The 25004-nt window shown below is 36.2% G+C and overlaps 1 protein-coding gene across 1 annotated transcript; it reads right to left on the bottom strand.

The window, feature by feature from the left end:
* Positions 1-999: 999 nt before the first annotated feature.
* On the bottom strand, positions 1000-24616 carry LOC149803741 (bifunctional arginine demethylase and lysyl-hydroxylase PSR-like). The gene is made up of 4 exons (XM_089953499.1): positions 23790-24616; positions 14305-14440; positions 10993-11122; positions 1000-1418 (listed from the first exon to the last, which is right to left on the bottom strand). Exons 1-4 carry the CDS (start codon positions 24470-24472, stop codon positions 1333-1335), a joined length of 1035 nt encoding a protein of 344 aa, XP_089809625.1. The 5' UTR covers positions 24473-24616; the 3' UTR covers positions 1000-1332.
* Between the last annotated feature and the right edge of the window lie 388 nt (positions 24617-25004).

Below are 25004 nucleotides of genomic sequence, written 5' to 3'. Positions count from 1 at the left end.
ATGAATGTATGTATGTATGTATGGCTGCACGCACGCACGCACGTGCGTACGTATGCATGTATGTATGTACGCATGCGTGTGTGTGTGTGAGAGAGAGAGAGAGAGAGAGAGAGAGAGAGAGAGAGAGAGAGTGAGAGAGATGTTTAACGTAGCTTTAACTATTTTTCAGTCATCTCTGTTGTGTTTCTAGCAAATCTTTTGTGTGATTTTTACAACAAAGGAGTGGATACTAATGTACACATCAATCTATACATTAATCCCCTTACATACATACATACATACATACAAACATACATACATACATGCATCCACCTTTGGGTCGGAATTTACGTCAAACAGGAGGCTTTGCCGAGTTTCTGATTCACAATTTTGAACAGCGTGTCTAATATCTATAGATAATGATACACGGCTGTTTCAAATTAAGTGATTCTGCTTGTACTGCATAAAATGTTTTCTGAAATTCGTTGAACAATTTTTAATAAGTAGGATTATAAAATAACATGTATACTCAAACACAAAATTGCTTGTATAAACCGAAGCTGGCTATGGATTAGAATAAGTTAATTTAAGATTACACATATGATCGTTATATAATTAGATTATATCTATAAGGACCAAATTTTTTTAAAAATAAAATAATTTATTTTGCGCGGTTTTATATTAAAAGAACGTGCATCATTCCTTGTACAATGTTTCAGTTTATCTTAACACCCTTCTTGAGTTCTTCAGTCCCACCTCTACCCCTGTCCCTGTTGTTGTTATTATTGTTGTTGATATTCTTCTTTTTCCCCTTCTTATTCTCTCTCTCTCTCTCTCTCTTCTTCTTCTTCTTCTTATTATTATTATTATTATTATCATTTTTGTTGTTGTTATTATTATTATTATTATTATTATTATTATTATTATTATTATATATTGGGCCAAATGTCAGAGGAAAATGACGTAAAGACTTGTAGATATTGATCTATGCAAACACACATACATTGACAACAAAACCAATTTGCCTCTACCATTTATTAAATATTAAACATACCCGACGTCTTAATTACGAAATTGTAATTTTGTATTTGCATTAGGGTAAGCTTCATGGAAGGTGAATACGGCATCGTACACTATAGATGAATAAAGTGAAACGCACCTAAACTGAAAAAGTGCAAAGCATAACCTTATTAATTATAATGTAAATACATAACATAACCAACTATGTACCATAAAAATTACATTAAATTCTTGATTCATTGAATATTGGTTATGAATTGAATAATTGTTTATTGAACGTTAAGATAATAGCATAAGCTGATTACTTCCATGGTACCGGCTGCACGCCTTGTTTCAGTCATACTCTGAGCCTATTGTAATGCTTATTTCCCCTGGATGTATGTAGGTGGAGTGGTACCATTGGTTTGTGTCTACAACAACTGTAAAAAAAAGGATAATATGCGTCAGTACACACTTGAGTTCTAAACTGCCACTTGTCTACTAAAGCGCTTCGGGCTTGACGAACTTCTTTCAACTGAAGAGAAAGCTTAAGATTTTAACAGCATGTACAATTGTAAAACAATTGAATCATATATTAGATGCTTCTCGTAGGAACAGTGGTGACGTATACGACATTATGTTTTTAAAACTTCCTATATTCTGTATTAATGTTGGGCCCTTCATTAGATCTTTGGATCGGTCTTTATCCTAAAGGCAATTGTCAAATGTAAGACCTTATTTGGAATACAAACGGCCTGACATGCCGTGCCCTCTGTGACGCAAACTAAACTGATTTAGTCTTTTCAATGTTTACACCATAAAATTGCAGATAACTTTGCAAACTGATATATGCAATCTCGTGCATGTTTAATAGATTTCTCATCTAAAGTAATGACGTGTCATCAGCAAATTGTGATAATAGTTGATATCTATTATGTACCGTAATACCCTTAATATTCAAATGTCTTCTGATGATATGGGTCAAGATATCTGCGCCTACAATGGAAACATACGTGGAGAAAGAATCGCCATGTTTACAACCTCTTGTATATTAAACGCTAATGAAACAAATGATTATTACACACGATTTTATACAATTATGAGAAAAAGCTAGGCTAATCTATGTTTAACCAGTTTAATGTAAGTTGCGCAAAAAAATCGAACAGGTACAAAATAACTATCGATCGAGTTGAGGCAATATATACTGCATACCCATTGAATCCTACATTGCTGATCTGGTGTTCGATATAGATGGTTTGCCTGTGATTTCTTATCGTACACCTAAGTAGTGAATGGGGATACTTTAGCGTCACGGGACATCAATGTTAAAAGTGGGTGTTTGTACTATAGGGTTTATGGGAATTCAACAATTAAGGAATACTCTTAGGTCAATGGGAATCTAACATAGGGAATGTATAGAGACAATGGATTGGGACTGTCTAGGGTCAATAGGAATTTGAGAGGGGTGACGTCACGGTACTGGACACTGGCAACAATGTTGCAAGTGGCTGAATTCAATCGGGCCGAACAGTGTGGCAAGAGCTGACCTGAATACGCGTTACTCTAGGGACAAAGAGGGACATAAACATAGAGACCATAAACATAGAGACGTAGTTAGCGACAGGGTTAGAGACAGAGACAGACACACAGGCATACATAGATTTACGGACATAAATCTATCATATACAAAAATCGACTAAAATCATTCTAGGCATAAGAGAATATACATCTTTGCGAAGTAATGGAGTGGCCCTGAAATGGGCATTTAAAATTTCTTCTATGTTCTCTCCTCTCTTCTTCTCCTCTACTAACTTCTCATCTTCTCCATCACATTTCTCGTCTTCTTATTTTTCTCCTCTTTTCCCACCTCCTTTTCCTCCTCTTGTTTCCTCTTTTCGTTTTCTTTTTTCATCAATTTTTGGTTAAAAGTTCTTATCTGCTCTTCTTACTCATTGTTCTCCATTTCCTCTTTTTCCTTATTGATAGTGTATCTTAATCGTTCCTTGGCCTTTTCTGAAATTATTGATTTCCATCTTTACTCGGTGGGGGCTACAACAACCATCCTCCAATCTAGCCAACATCTCTTCCACCATTCCTAGATCGTCCATCACCTCTTGCAACTTCATCATCTTGTCCATGCGGTTAGGAGCCATTTTTGTTATTCAATGTTGAATAGTGCGAATTACTTACTTAAGTTAAATTAACGACGCTTTTGCCCAACAAGGGCATGTACGACGGTTTTATTCCTGCAAAGCAGGATGTTTAATTTCTCCTACTTTGGTACTTTGTTCCGTATAGTATTTCAGAAGAAACTGTCCATCGTATCACGAGAAATTGGTAGCCATCGCCGTGTCATAGCGATGGCAATCTCCGTAACGTTCGATGTCCTCTTCGATAGGATCTAAGATCCATTGAGCAAAATCGGCCAATGTGTTCGGTCTCCGAAAGATTTTTTGACGTCCTCCAGGAATCTTGCTACATCGGGGACAATGACAAAAGAATGGTTCTTGGACACACTTCTCGCACGCTTGATGAGTCACGCAGAAATTAGGAATGTAAATGCCGGTCTCTTGCATACATTCGAAATCGGAAAAGATGAAATCGTCATCTTCCTCCTCCTGTTGGGGTTGGTATTTTTGAATGTAGAATTCGTGTTCCAAGTCCACGATTTGGTGACAAATGTGACATCGTTTTTTTTCCTGAACATATGTGAGCCTTGGCACTATGTCCACAAGTCGGGCACAATGTCATGAATTGACAAGCAAATTTCCGCTGTCATGTTTTGTGTCTTCAGATGTTGGTAACAGGTAGGGCTGACAAAAGTTCGCTGACAGGTAGGGCAATGCACTCGTTCTTTTGTCTTTCGTCAAGACAGGGTTTAGAGGCCAAGCACCACTCATATTTCGATCCATAATGTTTGTGTTGCTCTCGATTGTTATACCTCTCACAATAATAGCCGTATTCCAGGAAACCGGTGATACCGGTAATGGCATCAAAATGTTAATCGTGATGGTAGACGTAATTATATTTTCCGTCATTGAAATTTTTCCTCGAAACAACAGAGGTCAGCGCACTTCTTGAGGGTGCACTTTCAAGGTGTCGAGTGCAGCTAAGACAGCTTGCAATTTTTGCATTTCAGGACTGCCACAGGGTGTGTCTTTTGATAGGCCAGCTTGCTGTAAAAGGAGTTCTGCTTCTCTTCGTTGTTTGGCTCGCTCCGACTGTTGAATATTCTCCCACGCTCTTTTCCATTCTGCCGTGTCGTTCTTGTGGGCATACGTTCATCCCACCATGATAACCCGATCTAAACACATCTGCTCTTGAGCGCTGTTAATTCGGAAAAGGCTCTTTTTGATGCTACGAAACGTCCACCAATAATGCACTCCGATCACTCTGGTCAGCTCCACAGGTGAAGATGTGCAAGTCCTTAAAGTAGAACGCTCACTAACAAGACGTTCCATAATTTTAAGATTTTGACCAACGGTTAGGTTTTTCTGAACCTACGATGCCGTAATACCTCGTCTCTGCGCTGGAAGTATTCGGTTTTTCCACACGTGCGGCATATGATGAACGGAACTCACTATTTCGAAATCTTTACACAATATACATAAATCACCCTTGGGTATCGTTGTACACAAACAACGGAACCCGAGTACATGTATTTAATAAATAAAAGGATTTATACAATTCCGTGACACTGCTTCTTTCTGCTGTTGCAAATATTTCTCCAATTCTTCTTTCTGTCTCTGTTTAAAATTCTCGACGTACAGTAAGTAAGGAGACAGCGGAGAAGGTATTGGTGCCGGAATAAATTCTTGGAAGAGAGAAAATCTGCTAAATTCCAATTAAAATCGTTCTCTTCTGGAAGTAGAACTGTGGTTGTTTTAGTAGCCGCTATTATGCCATCACTCTCTGTCTCCACGGCCTGTCTATCTCAATTCATCGTCTTTGTAGTTTCCATCATGTTCTAACTCTGTCGCATTGATTCAATGCGTACAGTCGCTAGCGCACCGATATACGGAATGTGATCGCACGGGTAGCTCTCTTCGGATTGGAAGACAAACTCCGCACTGTAGCTGAATTTTGTAACGCGTGTTAGGATTGGTGAAAGAACTCAATCCGTTTCGATCCACTATTCCACTATAAATAACCGCGACTCACCTAATTCCATTCACCTGTTCTCGTCACAAGATGTGGACTAATGTAGAATCGTCTACCCTCCTATCGTCGATGCTATTCAACCCAAACTATTCCATATATGTCAAATCATCATGGGCAGTTACCAAGATCACATAAACAGCCCTTGGAAATTAAGCATCTATATGGAGAGACAATGCTGTCTGAAGCGAGTCTTAATCTACGGTCAACCGGTCAGACGAAGTTTGAGGAAGAGAAGAAGATCCGCACGATGCCCTCTATGTTAACTGAATGATGTTAACAATAAAAACCAAAGGCCCTTTTCAGGTCCCCTCCATTGTCTCGAAAAAAAGCTTGTTCTCTATTGCCAAAAAAAAAATTAAGTCGATTTTTGTGTGTGATACGTTTATTTCCATAAATCTATTATGGCAATGTCTCTTACAATGTCGCGAACCAAGTCTCTATGTCTATGTCTCTATTTGCCCCTAAAGTAACACGTATTTAGGTCAGCCCTTGCCACATTGTTCCACAAGATTGAGGTCAGCCACTTGCAACATTGGTGTCAGTGTCCACTACCGTGACGTCACCCCTCTCCAATTCCTGTTGACCCTAGACAGTCCCAATCCATTGTCGCTATAATTCCCTATGTTAAATTCCCATAGACCCTAGAGTATCCCACCCATGTCAAATTCCATTGATCCTATAGTACAAACGCACTCTTTTAACATTGAAGTCCCCCCATTGACCGTAGAGTATCCCCATTCACTACTCACCTTCAATTTCCGTATCGCACGCCAAGCATGGAACTACTTTTACAACTTGAAGTGTTAAATAATAGTCCACTTATAAATTATCGGGACTACTTTATTCATTTACATTTTAAATTATTAAAAAAGGACAACACACGTTTGAAATTTGTAAGAAATGCAGTCATCTTGGGTGAAAATGGGTATATTGGGGAAAATTTAAGTAGCGAAGTTTATGGGTTTTTCATGGTATCAACCGCCGCAAAATTATAGTTAGTTGATGTTGACAACACTATTTTGGACAGTTGTTGTTGTAGTTGTAGGGTTTAACTCCATTTTTCAGCAGACGATAGGCTATACATGGCGGCCAGTATTAATGGTGGAGGAAGAACCCGGGAAAATCCCGGGAAAGAACCACCGACCCACAAGAAGTTACTGGCAAGCTTTCTCACATAACCACGTTGGCTGAATCCGAGACTCGAACCCACGCTAGCAGAGGTGAGATGGCAGTGATCCGTAACGGAGAGCGCTTTAGACCACTCGACCACTCGGGGCCCCTATTTTGGACAGAAAGTTTGACAATGAGTTCTTGGTTGCAGAGAGAGAGAGAGAGAGAGAGAGAGAGAGATGGGCGGGGGGAGAACTTTGCCGCTGAAATCTTGTTCTGAAATTGAAAGTTTAAAATACCCTGACAAAGTAAGACATACTCGGGGAGTCATGTCAAGATAAACATATCAGTTATGGACAATTACCACGGCTGCAACATTTAAACTTCAAATGAGTATGCTATTTGCCACAAAATTCGACCCTGAACACAAAGGTGTAAGAAAGATCAAAACTTCTGAACCGTACACCGGTTGTTCTCTTTCCTAGCTACGGTAATGATCACACAGAGAAGATACATTCCACAATGTAAATCATCTAAAATTCCAAACTATATATGCAATGCAGACAGGCTGATAACGCAGCTACACAGTATATATCTAAGCTTAGTCACGGATAAGTTCGTGAGGATATTTCAGAGGGTTCTAAAATTTTACTCATAATACGACAAATGCCTAATTCATTTTTAAAGTTTACATTAAAAATTGTAAAAATGTGTCAACAAAAAGAGGATATTGAAGAAATACAAAACCACACAAGTGTCTAGTTCTTTGTCCGTTGAAAGAAATCGTTTCATACGGCGTATGAAAATACGTCTCGGACTGATGGCCTCGACATATTCCTACGCCGTATCAAACTCATTCTCTCCGCCCACTCAGAACCATATATAGTTTTGTCTATGCATACAACACAGAATGAGTCGACCCAACGAGGAACAGAGTCGAACCAAGGGTATAAGAGTGGCAGAGTGTGTACTTTCCAGATGTTTCATCCGTTGAACACTCAATAAGACTTGCAAAATGTATCATCTTCATATCAGTTCCCCAAAGAAATGTGCTATAAATTAGCAGTCGTTATTATTCCCATATTGTGCGCATCGTGGGCTATATGGTACGGTGATTTCCGTCCGTCCGTCTGTATGTTCGTACGTCTGTAGTCCGTCCCGAAAAACTTATTAGCAAAGTTTTACAAATAGAACTCGACATAGACAAATGAAATTTGGATATCATATTTGCATGCCTATTGAGATAACAAGAGTAAGATTTACAAGTCATTACAGCAATTTTTCATTATTTGTATTCATATTTTAAAACTTTTTGATGGAACAGAGTTAGCTATGTTGGAAAGGCGTCAACTCAAGGGTCGTGGCTTCGATACAATGTATAGGTCAATCCAGGTCGGTGTCTTCGATGTTTTCTTGGGAAAGGCCTACATTCTCGAGCCATTACAGCAATTCTTCAGCAGTTTACACATTGTTTTAACTTGGGAGAGCTAAAATGGTTCGGGACGCTTAAACAAAAGCAGCAGGAAGTAGACATTTGAAATTCGAAATACTTACATACGTACGTGACTTAAGTAGATTGAATTACCTACATATATTTATATATAAGCAACCTGTGATGATTTCCGTGCGGGGGCCCTGAGTGGCCGAATGGTCTAAAGCCCTATCCGTTACGGATCACTGCCATCTCGCCTCTGCATGCGTGGGTTCGAGTCTCGGATTCAACCAACGTGGGTGTGTGAGAAAGCTTGCCAGAAGCTTCTCGTGGGTCGGTGGTTCTTTCTGGGGGTTTACCTGGTTCTTCCTCCACCATTAATACTGGCCGCCATGTATAGCCTATCGTGTGCTGAACAATGGCGTTAAACCCTACAACAACAACAACAATTTCCATGCGAGTACAGCAGTTTTTCATCTTGTTCCACATTTTCGAACTGTTTGTTGCAGAATCCTAATACGATCAAGCAAACACCACTACTTTACTAATGCAGACGACATATTTAGAGTTTCGTGCCATTCAATTAATTTTTGTAATAATTTTTTCACTTTTTGCCATTTTAATTCTTGTTCTGTAGTGGGGTCATACTTGATTTACAAAACGCAAATCTAGCTTGTGTGTGTAGAAACATAGTCTGCTTTTCCATTTTGAAAATTATAATTACAAATAGGATCATAACAGGAATGAGAAAATGTGCAATTACCGTGATGGATTATTGAGGACGTAATTGCACGCATCATAACCGTTAAAACACTCCTGAACATATTTCTGCGAATTACGAAAGTCAAGTAGCTATTAAAAACTTGTGGCGGATGTGTCAGTTCTTCAGTTTTCTCTCAACGACTGTTTTGTTAATCGTCATATACTTTATCTTTACTAAGAACCCATTATACGTTTCAGACTAGATATTTTAGACTTTGAACAAAGTCTAATTCTTAAAAGGTTCATATAAAAAGTAATAATTTGCTTCCGCCATAGGAAGCAGCATGACATGTAACTTTCTTTATTAATTTTCTTCTTATGTCTAATGTAGTCACCTTTATAATTCAAAATGACTGTGCGTAAAGGCTCCTTTGCTCTAATCCGTTGAGAGAAGGGGTTGGGTGCGGTGCTTCACGATCGAATATTGCTATATTATTTGCCTAAAACATCAACAGAATCAATCACAAATAACCAGAGAATCGCATCAATTTAAAGCTGTTCAGTCTATAAATATCAAATTCTCGTGGTTGAAAAATCTTTTACAATTGTCAGTGATATGAACATAAGAACGAACAGACAATTTTTCGTATTAGGATGTTGATCATGGAAACATTGTAGCTAATTTGACATTTGACCTCTTATACCGCCAAGATAAACCAGCTTTCTCATCAGACAGTACTGTTTTAAACATTGAAAATGACACCTTACGCATTTCACTTGAATCTAGCTGATGTACCGTTTGATTTAACCTGTAGCCACCTTCCAATCATAAATCTGATATTTGAAGGGAGTCGCTGTATTGGCTGTACAAATGATACCTATTTATGATATACCTGTGGTAAACAAGTCAAGGAAACAGAATGTTGTGTGCTTTTTAGAATCGTTGTCACTTTTCAACATATGCATTTTATTTTGTTCCGTTGGTACTAAATCTGCACATACATTCATCCTCAGGCCACATCGCTCCTAATGGCCGACATACAGACAAATAAACACATAGAAACAGTTGAAAATAAAGACAGCAAGGCAGACGAACTAACAAAGAGACAAGAGATGAGCGCGAGCAAGGCTTTTCTTTAAAAACAATCGTTATTGAATTTTATTACTTACTGATTTAAAGATTTTATAATGCACTCAGTACCAAGGGAGAGGGAGAAATAGTAAAACATATTCCAAGTTCCTTTGGCCTTTCCCATCCAGTGTTAAATTTTTTGGATATATTTAACATCAAAAGGAACATGAGTGTTTAGCTACTACTGGGCTGATAATTATCACACAATATTAACTATCATTTTGAATAACATTTCTTGATTTAATTTTGCATCTCTATTTATATTTTCAATTTTGAATAAAAGTTTCTTTCTTAAAATTCTAATCTTGTCCAATGACCATTGCTTTCCCTTAATATTCACATTTGACTGTACGAGTACCAGCCATAATTACAATGAAAATGCTAGCGCGCAAAACAGGTCCGACGAAAATATTCCAGCAGAACCATTTTATGCAGCAAGATATATAAGAGTGTACGACTAATTCTTTTCGAGATCAAGTATAAAGCCCGTCATTTCGCGTGGCAGAAAACTAATACTGACAACGACGACGGCTATAAAATATTTTCAAAATTGTTCGCGTTCTGTTTGTTTTTGCCAATGTTATAATTAGTTGAAAATCTAAAGCATAACTTGAGACTCAACGCTGTTAAATTGGAACTTTCTACCGATTGCATATAATAACCAGAACTGCCGGGAAGGGGTTTCAGCGATAATGATCCTTAAAATTGCTAATTACTGATCTCGATGATTTACAAATATAGATTTAGTTAAAACCAGATCGACAATGCGAAATGCTAGTAGCGCACAGTTAGGCATAAATGTCTATGTTGAATCGAAATCTTAAGTATATCAATAAAGTCAAAACGAAACTTTCATGGAGTTCTTTTTAAAATATTATTACAATTTCATCAAATGATTTCCATTTCCGATCACTTTATTTTATAATATGAAAATACAATCTGGGTGTACCTGTTACAAAAACCTACTAGTGAAAGCCTGGTGCCGGTTAACAATATAAAAGCAAGTGCGATCGTGTCTAGCTCGCAAGCAAACAAACCTGTTTAATTTCTGTATGCTATTTAGATCCGGTAGTAACAAGTGGTGCATTATCGTCAAGGTCAAATGGTTGTAAACTATCCATCATACATGAATACAATGATTGTATTCTACAGCCGCAAGGGTAAAATGAAAAGTGTATGGTTGATCATTATCCACCAAACCTATATATATATATATATATATATATATATATATATATATATATATATATATATATATATACACACAAACTTTATGATAAAATGAATTGTATAGAGCCCTTTTCGATTCTACTTTTCATCTGCAAAGATCCATGGGCAATACTTCAGTGACAGCAGAAGGAGGTATAAGATAAATATTAATGTACCTATATATTGACTACCGGTGACCACCGAATTGAAAGAGCAGTTTTCGCAAGTCCATTTTAATATTAGTTATGATTTATGTTAAATCACTTACTGATATCGCCCTTTTCCATAGTAGCGTTAATCTCATGACAGATATGTTCGCATTCTGGGACTGGATAGAGTGCCCATGTCTTCTTGCCTACAATCTGAGCCTGCCATGATGGCCGCTGTACATAGTCAAGCTGAAATACAGGGAAAAAAACTTATTACAGCCATGAAATACCCCAATGGGGAAAAAATAAATCTGTATCCACTGTCAAATATATTATTGTTATTATTGTTATTATTATTATTATTATAAGTATTATTATTATTATTATTATTATTATTATTATTATTATTTGCTTTCTTAAAATGTCAAAAAGGTAATTTAATTTTGCAATTAAAGCGCGTGTCATGATTCCACACTTAAGTGCATGTTACTTTCGTAAGTCTTATAGTTGATATTCAGACGTCAATAAAGTATAGAAAATAATAGAAATACTGTTTTGTAGTAAATGGGTGACTGTGTTGTACGGACGGTATGAGAACGTGAAATGATTCCCTCATTGTGACATATTTCATTCCACTTTTACCCCAAATCCACAAACTTTAGTAAAGTTTTAATATCATAAAATTGGTCAAATATGTATACGCAGATACACAAAAAATTAATTAGTTTGACATGGTAAATCATTATCTCCAAAATTATTTATCATTTATATCTATATTGGCAACAATGTGCTCCCCGTAAGCGTGGGCTGAACGCTATTCCCGACACAGGTAAATCTGACCTCATTCAGGTGTTTTACCCGTACTATGGTTTAGTAACCTTCACCTATAACTGACCTGGCTTAAGAACAGGTAGTACGTGGATAGTGACAGGGGCAAATAGACTCCTGGTAGAATTTATTTATTTCTGCAAAATGTCTCTTATTTTCCTTCATAACACTAATATTTAGGTTGAAACTCTTTTCATTATCGTAAGACCAACAATTTGTCTTCCGCCTCTTTTTGTTCTAACGCTGGTCATGTTAGAATAAAATATGAAGAAAATAACATAAAAAGTAAAAGAGAGAGGGGAGAACATCTTGCTGGTCTCTCTTGTAGCATGTTTGTAATTTATTCTTTCCATTTTGAAATATTCCCTTCTTTCCATTAGGTCCAGATAACTTCGAAGTAGATTTAGGAATACGTACACATACATTTGATGTGTTTGGTGATTCGCCTCAAGCGGATCGCAATCACATGTTCCGACATTGATCCGATTGTGACTTTTGTCTCCTTCTGCCGGCTTATTTTTCCATGTGAGCGAAAGTAGTTCAGAATATAGTTCTCAATGGCGACAAGTTACATCCTATGTTTCTTTGTGGACTCGATGGATTTGTTGATGTTGTTGTTTAACGCCATTTTTCAGCGTAAGATATGCTATACGTGGCGGCCAGTATAAATGGTGGAGAAAGAACCCGGGAATACCCCGGAAAGAACCACCGATCCACGAGAAGCTACTGGCAAGCTTTCTCACACACCCACATTGGCCGAACCCGAGACTCAAACTCACGCAGACAGAGGTGAGATGGCAATGATCCGTAACGGTGAGCGCTTTAGACCACTCGGCCAATCGGGGTCCCGTTGAAGGACTCGATGGAAATGGCGAGGATATTCAGATTGCTAGAGATACGTCAACGTAGCCGAAGTACGTCTAAATAAATACTTCAAAGAATGAGATAACGTTTCATGTCTTAAGTAGGATCAAAAATAGGTTTTTCTTTAAATTTTGCATAATAGATAAATGGTACTCATTCTAGAAAATTTATGAAAGATAGGAAAATTGAAAAGTCCAAATTTTATTCAAATGGAATTTTTAATCAAAAAAATAATAACGAGAGTACAAATAGACAACTTGGGTGAAATCTGATGTACCACCGTTCTTACAACAATATCTTTAGCATACAAACAATATAGCAAAAACACACATAGCAAACACAAGACTTAGGAGATCCTTGGCATAAATCACTATAAAACAAAGAGGAAGCGAATCCGCCTCGGACAACGAAGTCCCTAGTCGGATGAACAACCCTTTAGATAGAAGAACAAGCCTGGGTTTTTCAAACATTAGGGAAAAAATATCCCGCTCGAAATTATATCTAAATACTTTTTTGGTACAAAACTCTTTTCAATAATAAGCACGAAACAACAGACCTTAGGGGGTACATAAAAATATATAAAAACACCTTTCTCTTATATGGTAAGGGGAGGGGGGCATCTGACTGGAGGACCCTCCTCAAAAAAGAAAAAGAAAAAACAATGTCAACATCTACAATTATAACGACCTCGGTTATTTACGAAACAAGGATTTACCAAGAAATTGCGAATGCATGGATCTATTTTGTTTAATTCTCGTCTAATCGGTCAATATTACGGTCAGTCCAATTGTATCAACAGCCCAGATAGTCCGAATAGGTTGCGGTTTCTTTGTGCTGACCTAAACATCTTTCCATGGCACAGAGCCATATGCTTTCTAATAAAATGTCATGGCTATTGAAAGATGTGGACATAACCTACATAGACACGGAACAAAATTGCCACGCAAAACTAGGGGACCAACCATTTAAATTTTGGGAGCTGGGAGGCATGGGACATTCTTTTAAACCATGATTTTTGTTAAAAGAATTATTTTACCCCAAGGCTCAATACAATTTTTTTCAACTAACATAATGGATAAATTTAGTCCATTTCTTATCTATAAATTAGGACGAATTTTTAAAGCTGTTTAAAGGCAGGATCTCTTTGTTTAAAATTCTCAGACTATTATCACCACAAAAACAAAAAACAAAATAAATCGTCATCTCCTTAGAATTGTTTTGTTTTCTTTTTTTTTATAAAGAAATGATGGAAATATCCAACAATTGTTGCTAGTTACGCATGCATGCCAACAGCACTACCTATGAGAATGTTCAAGTTCTTTTAAAGCGAAAGTAGATTTTGCTAAAATTTGAAGAACACAAACCTTGTCATGTTTAGGAAGCATCGATATTTTCTGTACCGATAATCGATTAGTATAACTGTCAAGCAATCATGGTCCCGGTACCAAACTTCAATTTGTGGCCTGGATATCGAAGTGGAGATGTGTATGTCTTGAACCTCTACGGCTCTGAGTTCGAACCACAGGTTCAACAAGTTCAATGGTTAGTTCAACTACCTAAGGTGGGATATTTCTTTAAGGTCCTGTTTGTTTTTCTTCATCTCTAAAACCATCTCACTTATTCTTCATAGCTATCCAGATAACGAGCTGTGCAAATTTAAGAAATCATGTACCATCGACTTAAAAAGTTTAATATATTAGTAACTGCATGGAACAAAGATGCTTAGTAACTGTAATTACATGTATATAAGCTCCGCGTCCAGATCCGCCCATGAATATCCAGTCTAGCGAGCTGGACTCAGAGTCATTCGGTAGAAAGTAGGGCCGATGGTAATGTTGCCTCAGTATGGACGCAACTAAGGGATGACAGTTACTCCTGAAATAGAGAAAATAAAACATACGTCGAAATATGGCTGATGACATGCATATACACATGTGTGTGTGTGTGTGTGGGGGGGAGAGATTTATAGATTATGCAAACTATGAAAAAACAATGGCATTAATATATAGACAATAAATTAATGTAAGAAAATCATAACAATATAGATACGTAACAGTGTGTGTATGTGTGTGTGTGTGTGCGCGCGCGTGTGTGTGTGTGTGTGTGTGTTTGGAGAGAGATATTTATAGATTACGCAAACTTTGAAGAAAAAACATAGCATTAATATATAGATAATACATTCATTTAAGAAAATAATAACAATATAGATTCGTAACAGCGGTCATCTAATATAATAAGAATATTGGTCGCACTTTGTTATTCTTTACATACAACTATAGTCTGCCTCTAAATGGTCATGCCATTTTTTTATATTTTTTTTATGCTACCTTCAGAATAGTTACCGTATAGACTGGAAATTGCATGTATATACTTCCACTATTCCCACAGATCCTTTCCTGTGTAATCACCAATTACAGAATTTGAATCGACACGATCGATAGAAAAGATGAGACTTGCTATACGAAAGAATCTTTTATAATCTGACAGTAATTTACTGGTAATACATAATACAGCATCTTTTTTAAATAAATATTGATCTCTAAAAACAAAGACCGACTACAAAATTAAATAAAATTTATAAAACTAGAATACTTGAATATATTTCTACATTATATATATATATACACACACACACACACACACACACACACACACACACACACACATACATACATACATACATACATACATATACATACATATATATATATATATATATATATATATATATATATATATATATATATATATATATATATATATATATATATATATATATATATATATATATATATATATATATATATATATGTATTAGATCTTTGATACATAAGTAGATAGGTTAATCGATCTATATTCTAATAAACAAAATGACATCATCACAACAACTCTTCTCAGTGGTGTCCTTACAGTGAAATGACTTGTCGGTATGTGTACCTCTATCATGCAGAATGTCTACATTAGCTTCAGATGTCGTCACGTTTTCTAAATATGATTAAACAATGAATAAAATCAGAAAAGAAGTATTTAAATTTCTAAACAAAAAGTGTGGAAGTCACATTATATACCACTAAAGGAAGCATAATGATGTAATACTAAGGTAAACACATTTCGGCAACACGAAAGAATTCAGATTCAATAACGCTGATTTTTAAAAATAATATGTGAGATTTTAATGTTACTTTTGTCATTCTATTGCAATATGAAGCCGAGGAAATGGGACCTTAGAGACTATCTCAAGAAACAAACACCTGAGCCAGCCAACCTTCGTTGCACAGGGCGTATCCTAACCCGCGACCTTGGATTAAGACTACATCTAACAACCGCGATAAAGCAGTTCCCTGCTATTTATACACCTTTCAAATAAGGGAATTTAACCTAACATTCCCTGTCATAATGCAAATTACATGATCATCAGAATGAGGAACTCCTGGAAAGTTCTACCGATTATCAATTATGGGTTTTAATCACTGTCTGGAAAACAACTCCAATGGAGTCCTACCGATGATCAATTATAGGTTTTAATCACTGTCTGGAAAACAACTCCCAGTCAGATCTTCTGAGGATCATTTATGAATTTAATTTTCTTTCTGGAATACTTAGCATGAAGTATCCGAAGAACTTCGTATGAGGGCAATTAATTAATATGACAATAATGTTCATTTTTTTCTGTTGAAAGAGACATCAAACGTTTAAACAAAAGATAAAATATCGCATTAACTATCAATAGATACATTCCCGATCGGACGAAATAAATCAGAAAAGGATAGAATATGCTTTAGTTTTCTTTACATAAATAATAATCCAACCTGTTAAAATCATGTGGCTGTCTTTGAAATATTAAATACTTGAAGTGAATTTCTTCGCAAATGTGAAGATGAAACTAAATCACAAATCAAGATCAAATTATTCTACTAAAAACTGGCATTTTATTTTTTGCAAACATATGTATGTATGTATGTATGTATGTATGTATGTATGTATGTATGTATGTATGTATGTAGTGCCGGATTAAGGCCTTCTAGGGTCCTAAGCACTGAACATATTATGCCTCCCCCCGCAACACGTGAAACTAAAAAAAAGGTTAAAAGCTAAAACGGTGGGAAAATACCAGTGTTGCCATTATTCCAAATCAAAATATTCGTACATGCAGACTGAATGGTCATATATAATTCATTCAATTTTATAATCAACAACTAATTTTAATTTCCTCTGATCAAGGTATCACGTGTGTCAGAGATTGATTAAGATAAATGCATAAAACTGACAACGAACAGTGCAAAACTAGTATCTAATTGCGTGAGCGCTTTTGACTCTTAATGAGTCTTTTTCAAAGGCAAATACAATACACAGACAAAGCAAGCCAATAAAACAGAAAAACGGTTATGTTTGTTATATATATATATATATATATATATATATATATATATATATATATATATATATATATATATATATATATATATACCTATCGGATGCGGGAGGTCGTGGGTTCGATCCCCAGCCGAGTCATACCAAAGACTTACAAAAATGGTACTAACAGCTACCTCGCTTGGCACTCAGCATTAAGATGTTAATATTATGACTGGTCTACCTAGTGTCAGGATAATGTGACTGGGTGGGACATCATGCTACATGTCTGCGGCATGATGCCCCAGTGTTAGACATCACTATAAACTGTCACACTGCAGACATCGTAGAGATATGACTGAAAAATTGTTAAAGCTACGTGAAAAATCCAAATCACACACATTTATTTATTTATTTATTTATTTATTTAGATAGAGAGATAGATAGATAGATAGGTAGGTAGGTAGATAGATAGATAGATAGATAGATAGATAGATAGACATTTACCCGTCCGTCCGTCTGTCCATTCTTCTGTCTGCACTTTAATTGTAGCTGACGACTACCGAATCAAATGTTAAACTCGGTGGGGGGGGGGGGGCAAAATAAACCATATTGCATTTTCTTTCCACAATTATTTTCAAGAACTTACGTATACTGACGTTACCGGACCGGCTTGTATATGTCCAAAAAGTTGCATCTCAAAGATTTTTCGTGTAGTTTAGTGTCTGCTTGCTTGTGTCTAATTAAATTTTGATACTTATCCTAATCATCAGAAACCAATAGCCCATTTTACGAATCAAAGAAGATCACTGGAAACCAATAGCCCATTTTAAGAGTCAAAGATCACTGGAAGCCAACAGCCCACTTTATGAAACAATACATTCATCAGAAACCAATATGTTTCTTCACTATATTATGCAACCTGGATGCAGTGGTGTAAAATTTTGAAGAATATTTTCTGTAGAATAATTTCACATTGTATTATGTCATGGTCAGCGTGTCACGTTAATATAAATTTGACGTATTGGTTAGACTCGCCATAAATTGTTAACTGCGAGGGAAGCAATCTGTTCTGTTTGGATGCATACCTTGAATTTTGATTAAGGCTCGCTCGGTTAACGGTTAGGCCAGACAAGAGTGAATGTCAATGCATTGTCAATAACGGTAAAATGACACGAGTTGAGACAAACCACGGAAAATTTTAGAAAGTTGTGGTCCATTTGAAACAGGTTTCATAAAATTATATTTTTTCATATTAGTTATTAATGAAAGCGGACAAGAGAGGTTTATTCTAACTTTGATAGGACTGATAACATTTTTTGGCGGTTAAAAGAGCAATCCCGATTGACTAAGCTAAACGGGAGGCTGCCTGTTCCCAAACGGAATTCAGTGTTTTAAATTAATCCTCTTGCAATATTAGGCAGTCCAAGTATTTATGCCGAAGGGAAAAGTCAGAGTGACTGCAAAGAAAATTAATAAGTTGTTGTTGTTGTAGGGTTTAACGTCATCTTTCAGCACACGTTAAGCTATACATGGCGGCCAGTATTAATGGTGGAGGAAGAACCCGGGAAATCCCCGGAAAGAACTACCGACCATCGAGAAGCTACTGGCAAGCTTTCTCACATACCCACATTGGCCGAATCCGAGACTCGAACGTAAGCAGACAGAAATGAGATGGCAGTGATCCGTAACGGACAGCGCTTTAGACCACTCGACCACTCGGGGCCCCAAATTAATAAGTCTTTTATTTCATTAAACAAAAATTCATCCAAGGGATAGTGTGGTCTAGAAATCTGAAAGACCCTGATCCAGAGAAGCGAGAGAGAGAATTATCTGAACGTGAACGCAAGTTTAGTCTCAATTAAATACAATGTGTTCATTGATGTAAGCAGGTAATTATTGTTGAATTCATTATATTTAAATTCAAACTTCAATTTTTATTTGAGTTCAGAAAATTATCATCCATGTTATATGATTCATGTATGGTAAGAATGTCATACAATATTTCGTTACATGAAAAAGTCGGATTCAGTTGTTTTGTCTGTTATGGAAAGCATATGGTCTAAATTTCATGCATTTCTTCTGATGCAAATGTGTAAATATATAAGTTATCTGTCTTAAATGAACTGTATCATTATGCTGGTGATTGATTTTTCATATGTCTAGAAATCTATGTCAATGAATAGCTAATAAAGTAAAGTAATGTAGTTAAGACAAGGAGTTTAGTCCATTTATTCCTGTGCAACTAAGTTATGAATTCTATTCAGCCGAGAATTGAGGAACGCGTACCGACTAACATAGTTCAGCTGTTAAATGTATACCCGAAGAAAAAGAAGAGAGTATACCCGAAGAAAAAGAAGAGAGAGAGAGAGAGAGAGAGAGAGAGAGAGAGAGAGAGGCCGACATATCACCAGCAGTGATTTCAAAAGGACCAGGAGCGCGTGGTGATGTGGTCATGCCGGCAATTTGAGTTCGATCAGTCACTCGATTATATGATTAAATTTTGTTCTATCAGTATAATAGAACGGCTAATAGAATTTCGCATAAATTATATTATAACTCTCTTTTTGAGAGAATGCCAAGCATTCACATGTTATGCTCAATTTGATTTTGTATATGTAATTGATTAAATTGTTATATTTTACATTTCGTGCTTGTTTGTTTTTTAACTTGACCCGGGCAATTACACCGTGGTCAGTCATCTCCTAGATCACGACAGCCACAAACCCATAAGACATGGGGGAGATCAAACACATTTCACCACCTCCTGACACTGGCGAAGTCGTTCTCATGCTTATTCTATACTGTAAATAGGACAAAGACTTGAGTATTGTTCTAGACAAAGATCCAAAGGTACATTACTGAATTAGGTAGTGTGTGTGTGTATATATATATTTACCACGTTCTTAAAAAAGAAAAACGTAAGGAATCCTGGTATGCGCAATATATATATATATATATATATATATATATATATATATATATATATATATATATATATATATATATATATATATATATATATATATATGAAACAGTATAGAGACAACTATCCATGCTAAAATGCAGACTTTTGTTGTTGTGTCATTTTAGGCACTGTAAATTAGAAACGGTTATGCGTTGTAAATTGCCATAATTTTATAACGACCCAGATGTTTACACGTTATGTCCTGGATATGTATTACTGCCTTCTTTAAAAACGCGCTGCGAGCATGGTCATTGGACACCGATGCCATCTTGACGATCGTTGTCTATAAAATGCAAGAAATGTGAAAAATCATTCCATCCGCAGAATGTCATAGTTGTTCCATTAAAACCGAATGGATTGTTCCATTAAATTTGAAATTGTTGAAGCATTGGGCTTCATAGAATCGAAAACAATTCAAAATGAACCTACCCACCAACTTTAACACCCTATTAAAGCCTATACATACAAGATGTCATCAAACCTGGTGTGCAGATCTAGATGTTTTTATTGAATCCGGCACGAAGAAAAGAGAAGTACCCCCCCCCATCCCCCCACCCCTCACAAAAAGCATCATAACAGGTGAGTAGCAGAGGCGTAGCGGGGGGGGGGGGGCAGGGGGGTACATATGTCCCCGGGCGCCAAGGTACGGGGCGCCAAAATGAGGCTTACAACGTTGCATTATAATAAGTAAACAAGGGTAATATTCAAAAATGTGATTAAACGGGGAGGGGGCTGGGGCGCCAATTTTATAGTTCGTCCCCGGGCGCAAAATATCATAGCTACGCCTCTGGTGAGTAGCGTATCTTCCGATGCAACTAGCGTTAAGTCTTTTTACATTGGTTTTTGTGTGTGATTTGTATTTTTATAGTGAAAATTAGATTGAAAACGGTAAAATGTCGATATATAAAGTTTACATTTGAGTATGTTCATAGTGAATCCTATTCTAAGTGAACTAAAAGTCCCTTGTTCAGCCATTAAACAACTACAAACCTAAATACAATTACGTAATGATTGATAACTAGTTTTCGATTAGCTTGGTCAGCGATCCATTGGAATCTCGATTGTGCAATATCAATGATATCCTCGGAAGATGTGCTAAGATTTGCTCGGCAAACCTTTCTCAATCGCGGGTATTGCTTGATTAAAATCCTGTCAACTAAACGAAGCGAAATATTTTAGAAAGGCAATTAAAGGAAAACCATTATATAATCCCCTATAGGCCGAGTACCGTATATGATCCCTTATAAGTCGAGTCCAACTGCAAACTGTACAGACCCAGATCTGATGTATTACCCTATTTCGCTCACACTACACTGGTATTCATACTTTGTACTTTAAAACAAAAGGCAATGTTTAACTACACCTAAAAGATGTTAAGAATTATGGCTCATGAGGTCAGTGCGGAATGAAAACCATCGTATGCGGACTCTGGTTCATACATGTCGGTGAGAAACGGAATCCATGGTATGATTGTTCTTTCCTGGATAGTTGGATGTTTGCAAGCAACTCATTCCTAGACGTATTGAATTGCAGTAGATAAAATGTTTCTTTTCTGTCCAAAATCATTTGAATTGTAAAATGATTGAAATTAGCACAAGTTCAATACCTTGCAAATATAAATGATTTGAAATTGGCACAAGTTCAATACCTTGCAAATATAAATGATTTAAATTGGCACAAGTTCGATACCTTGCAAATATAAATTATTTCTAATTAGATGGCAATGCCATTTTTCTGAATAAAATCAAATTTTGATCTCAAGCACGTATTAACTTATCATTACTAAATCAGATGATGTTATCTGTACGGTTTTAGAAACAAATTGTAAAGATACAAACGGCTGAACAGTATTGAATCTGCAAGTTTTGTACTGAATCTCTAATCAGTGCAAATACATTATATAATCAAGACGGAACGATTATCATCAAATCAACAATTATTTCCACATTTACACTTTTTCAACGTGCAGATTTTATATTTGATTCTACATATTATTCTTCTAAAGGATATATGTGCAATAAAGTGTATTTAATTGTAATCTTTGTGATGGAATTTGATTAACACTGACGATCCGTACCAATGGCGAATTTATTATTTGGCAGACCGTTACTGCGGTGATTCATTTCATTTAATAACATGCATCTCAAATCACCGTTTTCCATTATAAGTAAAATATTTTGATAAATGAGCTAATTTTAAAACCATTTTATAATTTATAATTTGTATAAAAACACCAACCATTTGGTATAATAATCTGCAATTACTTCAAATCAAAACACCAGATATTTGGATATAATAATCTTCAAATACGTTGTATAAAACACCAGACATTTGGTGTTATAATGTATAATTACTCAATATCAAGACATCGGGCATTTGGTGTAATAATCTACAATTACTTTAAATCAAAACACCAGACATTTGGATGTAATAATCTACAAATACTTTGTATAAAACAACAGACATTTGGTGTTATAATGTATAATTACTTAATATCAAGACATCGGGTATTTGGTGTAATGATCTACAATTACTTTGAATCAAAACATCGACATTTGGATTTATCAATCTACAAATACTTTGTATCAAAACACCAGATATTTGGATGTAATAATCTACAAATACTTTCTATAAAACACCAGACATTTGGTGTTATAATGTATAATTACTTAATATCAAAACATCGGGCATTTGGTATAATGATCTACAATTACTTTGAATCAAAACACCAGACATTTGGTGCAATAATTCATAATTACTTTATATCAAAGCATCAGGCATTTGGTGGAATAATCTACTTTGAATAAAAACACCAGACATTTGGTGTAATAATCTAATAACCATGCACAGGCCACAGTTACCATGTAAAAAATCGCATCAAACGATCACAGCGACTACTTTCAGTGTTGTATCTATAGTTGCTTATTTCCTCCATATAATCTGCGTATGAAATACGTCATGCAGTTTAAAAGAGAGTCATCATCGGTGCACTTAGTTTTGTTTTTCAAATTATGTTGTATATGCAGCATATTTTTGAAGTTGAGTCTCCTATCTTATGAGTCGTATTGGTACAGTGCATAGACGAAAATGGAGATACGGACCCAGAAATCATTTGCCATTTATAGGAAATCTCGTAGCGATTCTTAAAATGTGCATAACATATAAAAGGATATTTGTGGAGTCCGGTGAGGATCCGAAAGAGACATAAAATCTATATAAGATTGGTGTTTATGACATTAAAAGGGGCTGATTAACTTACGTGACATTTCTAGCGTACGTGATAACTCTATCATGCGTATCCGGGTTTATATATTTTTCGCAGCCTTAGACTTGTAAATTGGGTGAGGCGGATAATACAGATTTGAAATATCTGTGAGACAAAATCTGAGTATAAATATGCAAGTAAATTTAACAAATACTCATCTCGTGGCTGCAGCATTTGTTTCTGATTACTGATATCCACTACAGACCTCAAAACGGTAGACATTTTATAACATTTCAAACATATGGACAGGATTTTATGTTTTAAACAAAATGCAGTTGTGTAATGCTTTTCCTACTGTGTACTTGATACAAGTGGCATGTCTAGGCATTTTTATCTGGACATATTTCTTTTTTTAAGCCAATTCAGACATATTATTTCATTTAATCGAAAATATGATCGGAGAGAGAGATTCAAACACGAATAGGCAGAATGACCAATGGACACTAAGACAGATACACGTGTTCATAGACACACAGGGAAACGAAAAAATTAGTAAGATTATAGAAGCCAGTGGCGGAGAGACTAAGACACAGATATGTCGACCCAGAGGCCAACTAGTAAATATGTGGGAAAAACAAATAAAAAATACATACATACATACATACATACATACATACATACCGGCAAACCGACTTACTTACCATCCTATGTACCAGTTACGCTCCCCTGGTTCGAATCGAGCTCTGGCCTCGCTGATATTAAACACGTCTGCCAGAGTATCAAACTCTGTTTTGTAAGGGAAGAACTGACACTCTTCTTCCACCAACTTTAGCGACCCATTTGTATTCGAGTAAAGCTCTTTGAAAAAGTCATAGCTGAAAGTGGACATGGCAGTCCAGTTTTTGGTGGCATCTTTAATAAGTACTGGGACAGAGGTGTAGGCATATTTATCGAGGAAACGTTCTTGGCTTATTTCCTTTTCAACAGGAAAGGTGTAGAGGTCACGACACACGTCACAGTTAAAAGGGGGTCGAGCGATCTCTACCATAAATGCGTTGTTTTCAATGACACATCTCCATTCTCTGAAGTAATCTAGCGCGTCTTGAAAACTGTAGATTTCATTTGCTTGTATAAAAGCCCCCACCAATGTGGCACACACGAGCGCTATCACGCCCAGATAAATATTCTTCCATTTCGTACTACGGGTATTTTTATTCACCTGTGTCCCCTTGTTGCTACATGTGTCACTCGAACTTAACTTGGCCTCTCGAAATATCCGAGCCACTTCATCAGCACTAGCTCCTCTTTTAGTCGCTTCAAAATGTAAATCGCGGAACTTTTTCACAAGTTTTTCTTCCCTGTTCCTCTTAGCTGAAGACGACATATTTAAAATTTCTTTAAGCAATGCTTATTTCACATGTATTCTATCCTACCGTCGGTTGACAGTACGACTGTTGTTTGGCAGGTAAAAAGGTAGATTTATTGAAGTTAACAAGCGTTCATATACTATCTACTTCCTTGGTGTATTATTAGAATCAAGCCTTGCAAGACGTAGGATCTCCTCGCTGATTGGTTGAAAGTGTCTCAGCGATCCGAACCATAGGCGGGACTAGAAATCAATACTCTGGTTTATTATAAAAATAAGTTTATGTGTTTATTCCTAGAAAAACTGAAGGTAAAATATTCTTTAAACAATAGATAATACTATATTGTCTAATTAATCCAAGGATAATCCTATGAATGCTCAATACATTTACGTTGCATCATAATAAATTGCAGAAGGTATCTATTTACATATTGCAAAGTAATGTTTTGGCAAAGGGAGAGATAGAGTTACGCTTCAGATCAGGACGGGGGGGGGGGGGGGGGGAGGGACGTGCCCCGACTTCCACCCCACTCCCACACATAGTCATGAC

This window comes from Sinohyriopsis cumingii, chromosome 3, assembly GCF_028554795.1.
Source record: "Sinohyriopsis cumingii isolate HCF-2022 chromosome 3, ASM2855479v2, whole genome shotgun sequence".
NCBI classification, from domain to species: domain Eukaryota; kingdom Metazoa; phylum Mollusca; class Bivalvia; order Unionida; family Unionidae; genus Sinohyriopsis; species Sinohyriopsis cumingii.
This window is presented reverse-complemented; position numbering and strand designations above follow the sequence as displayed.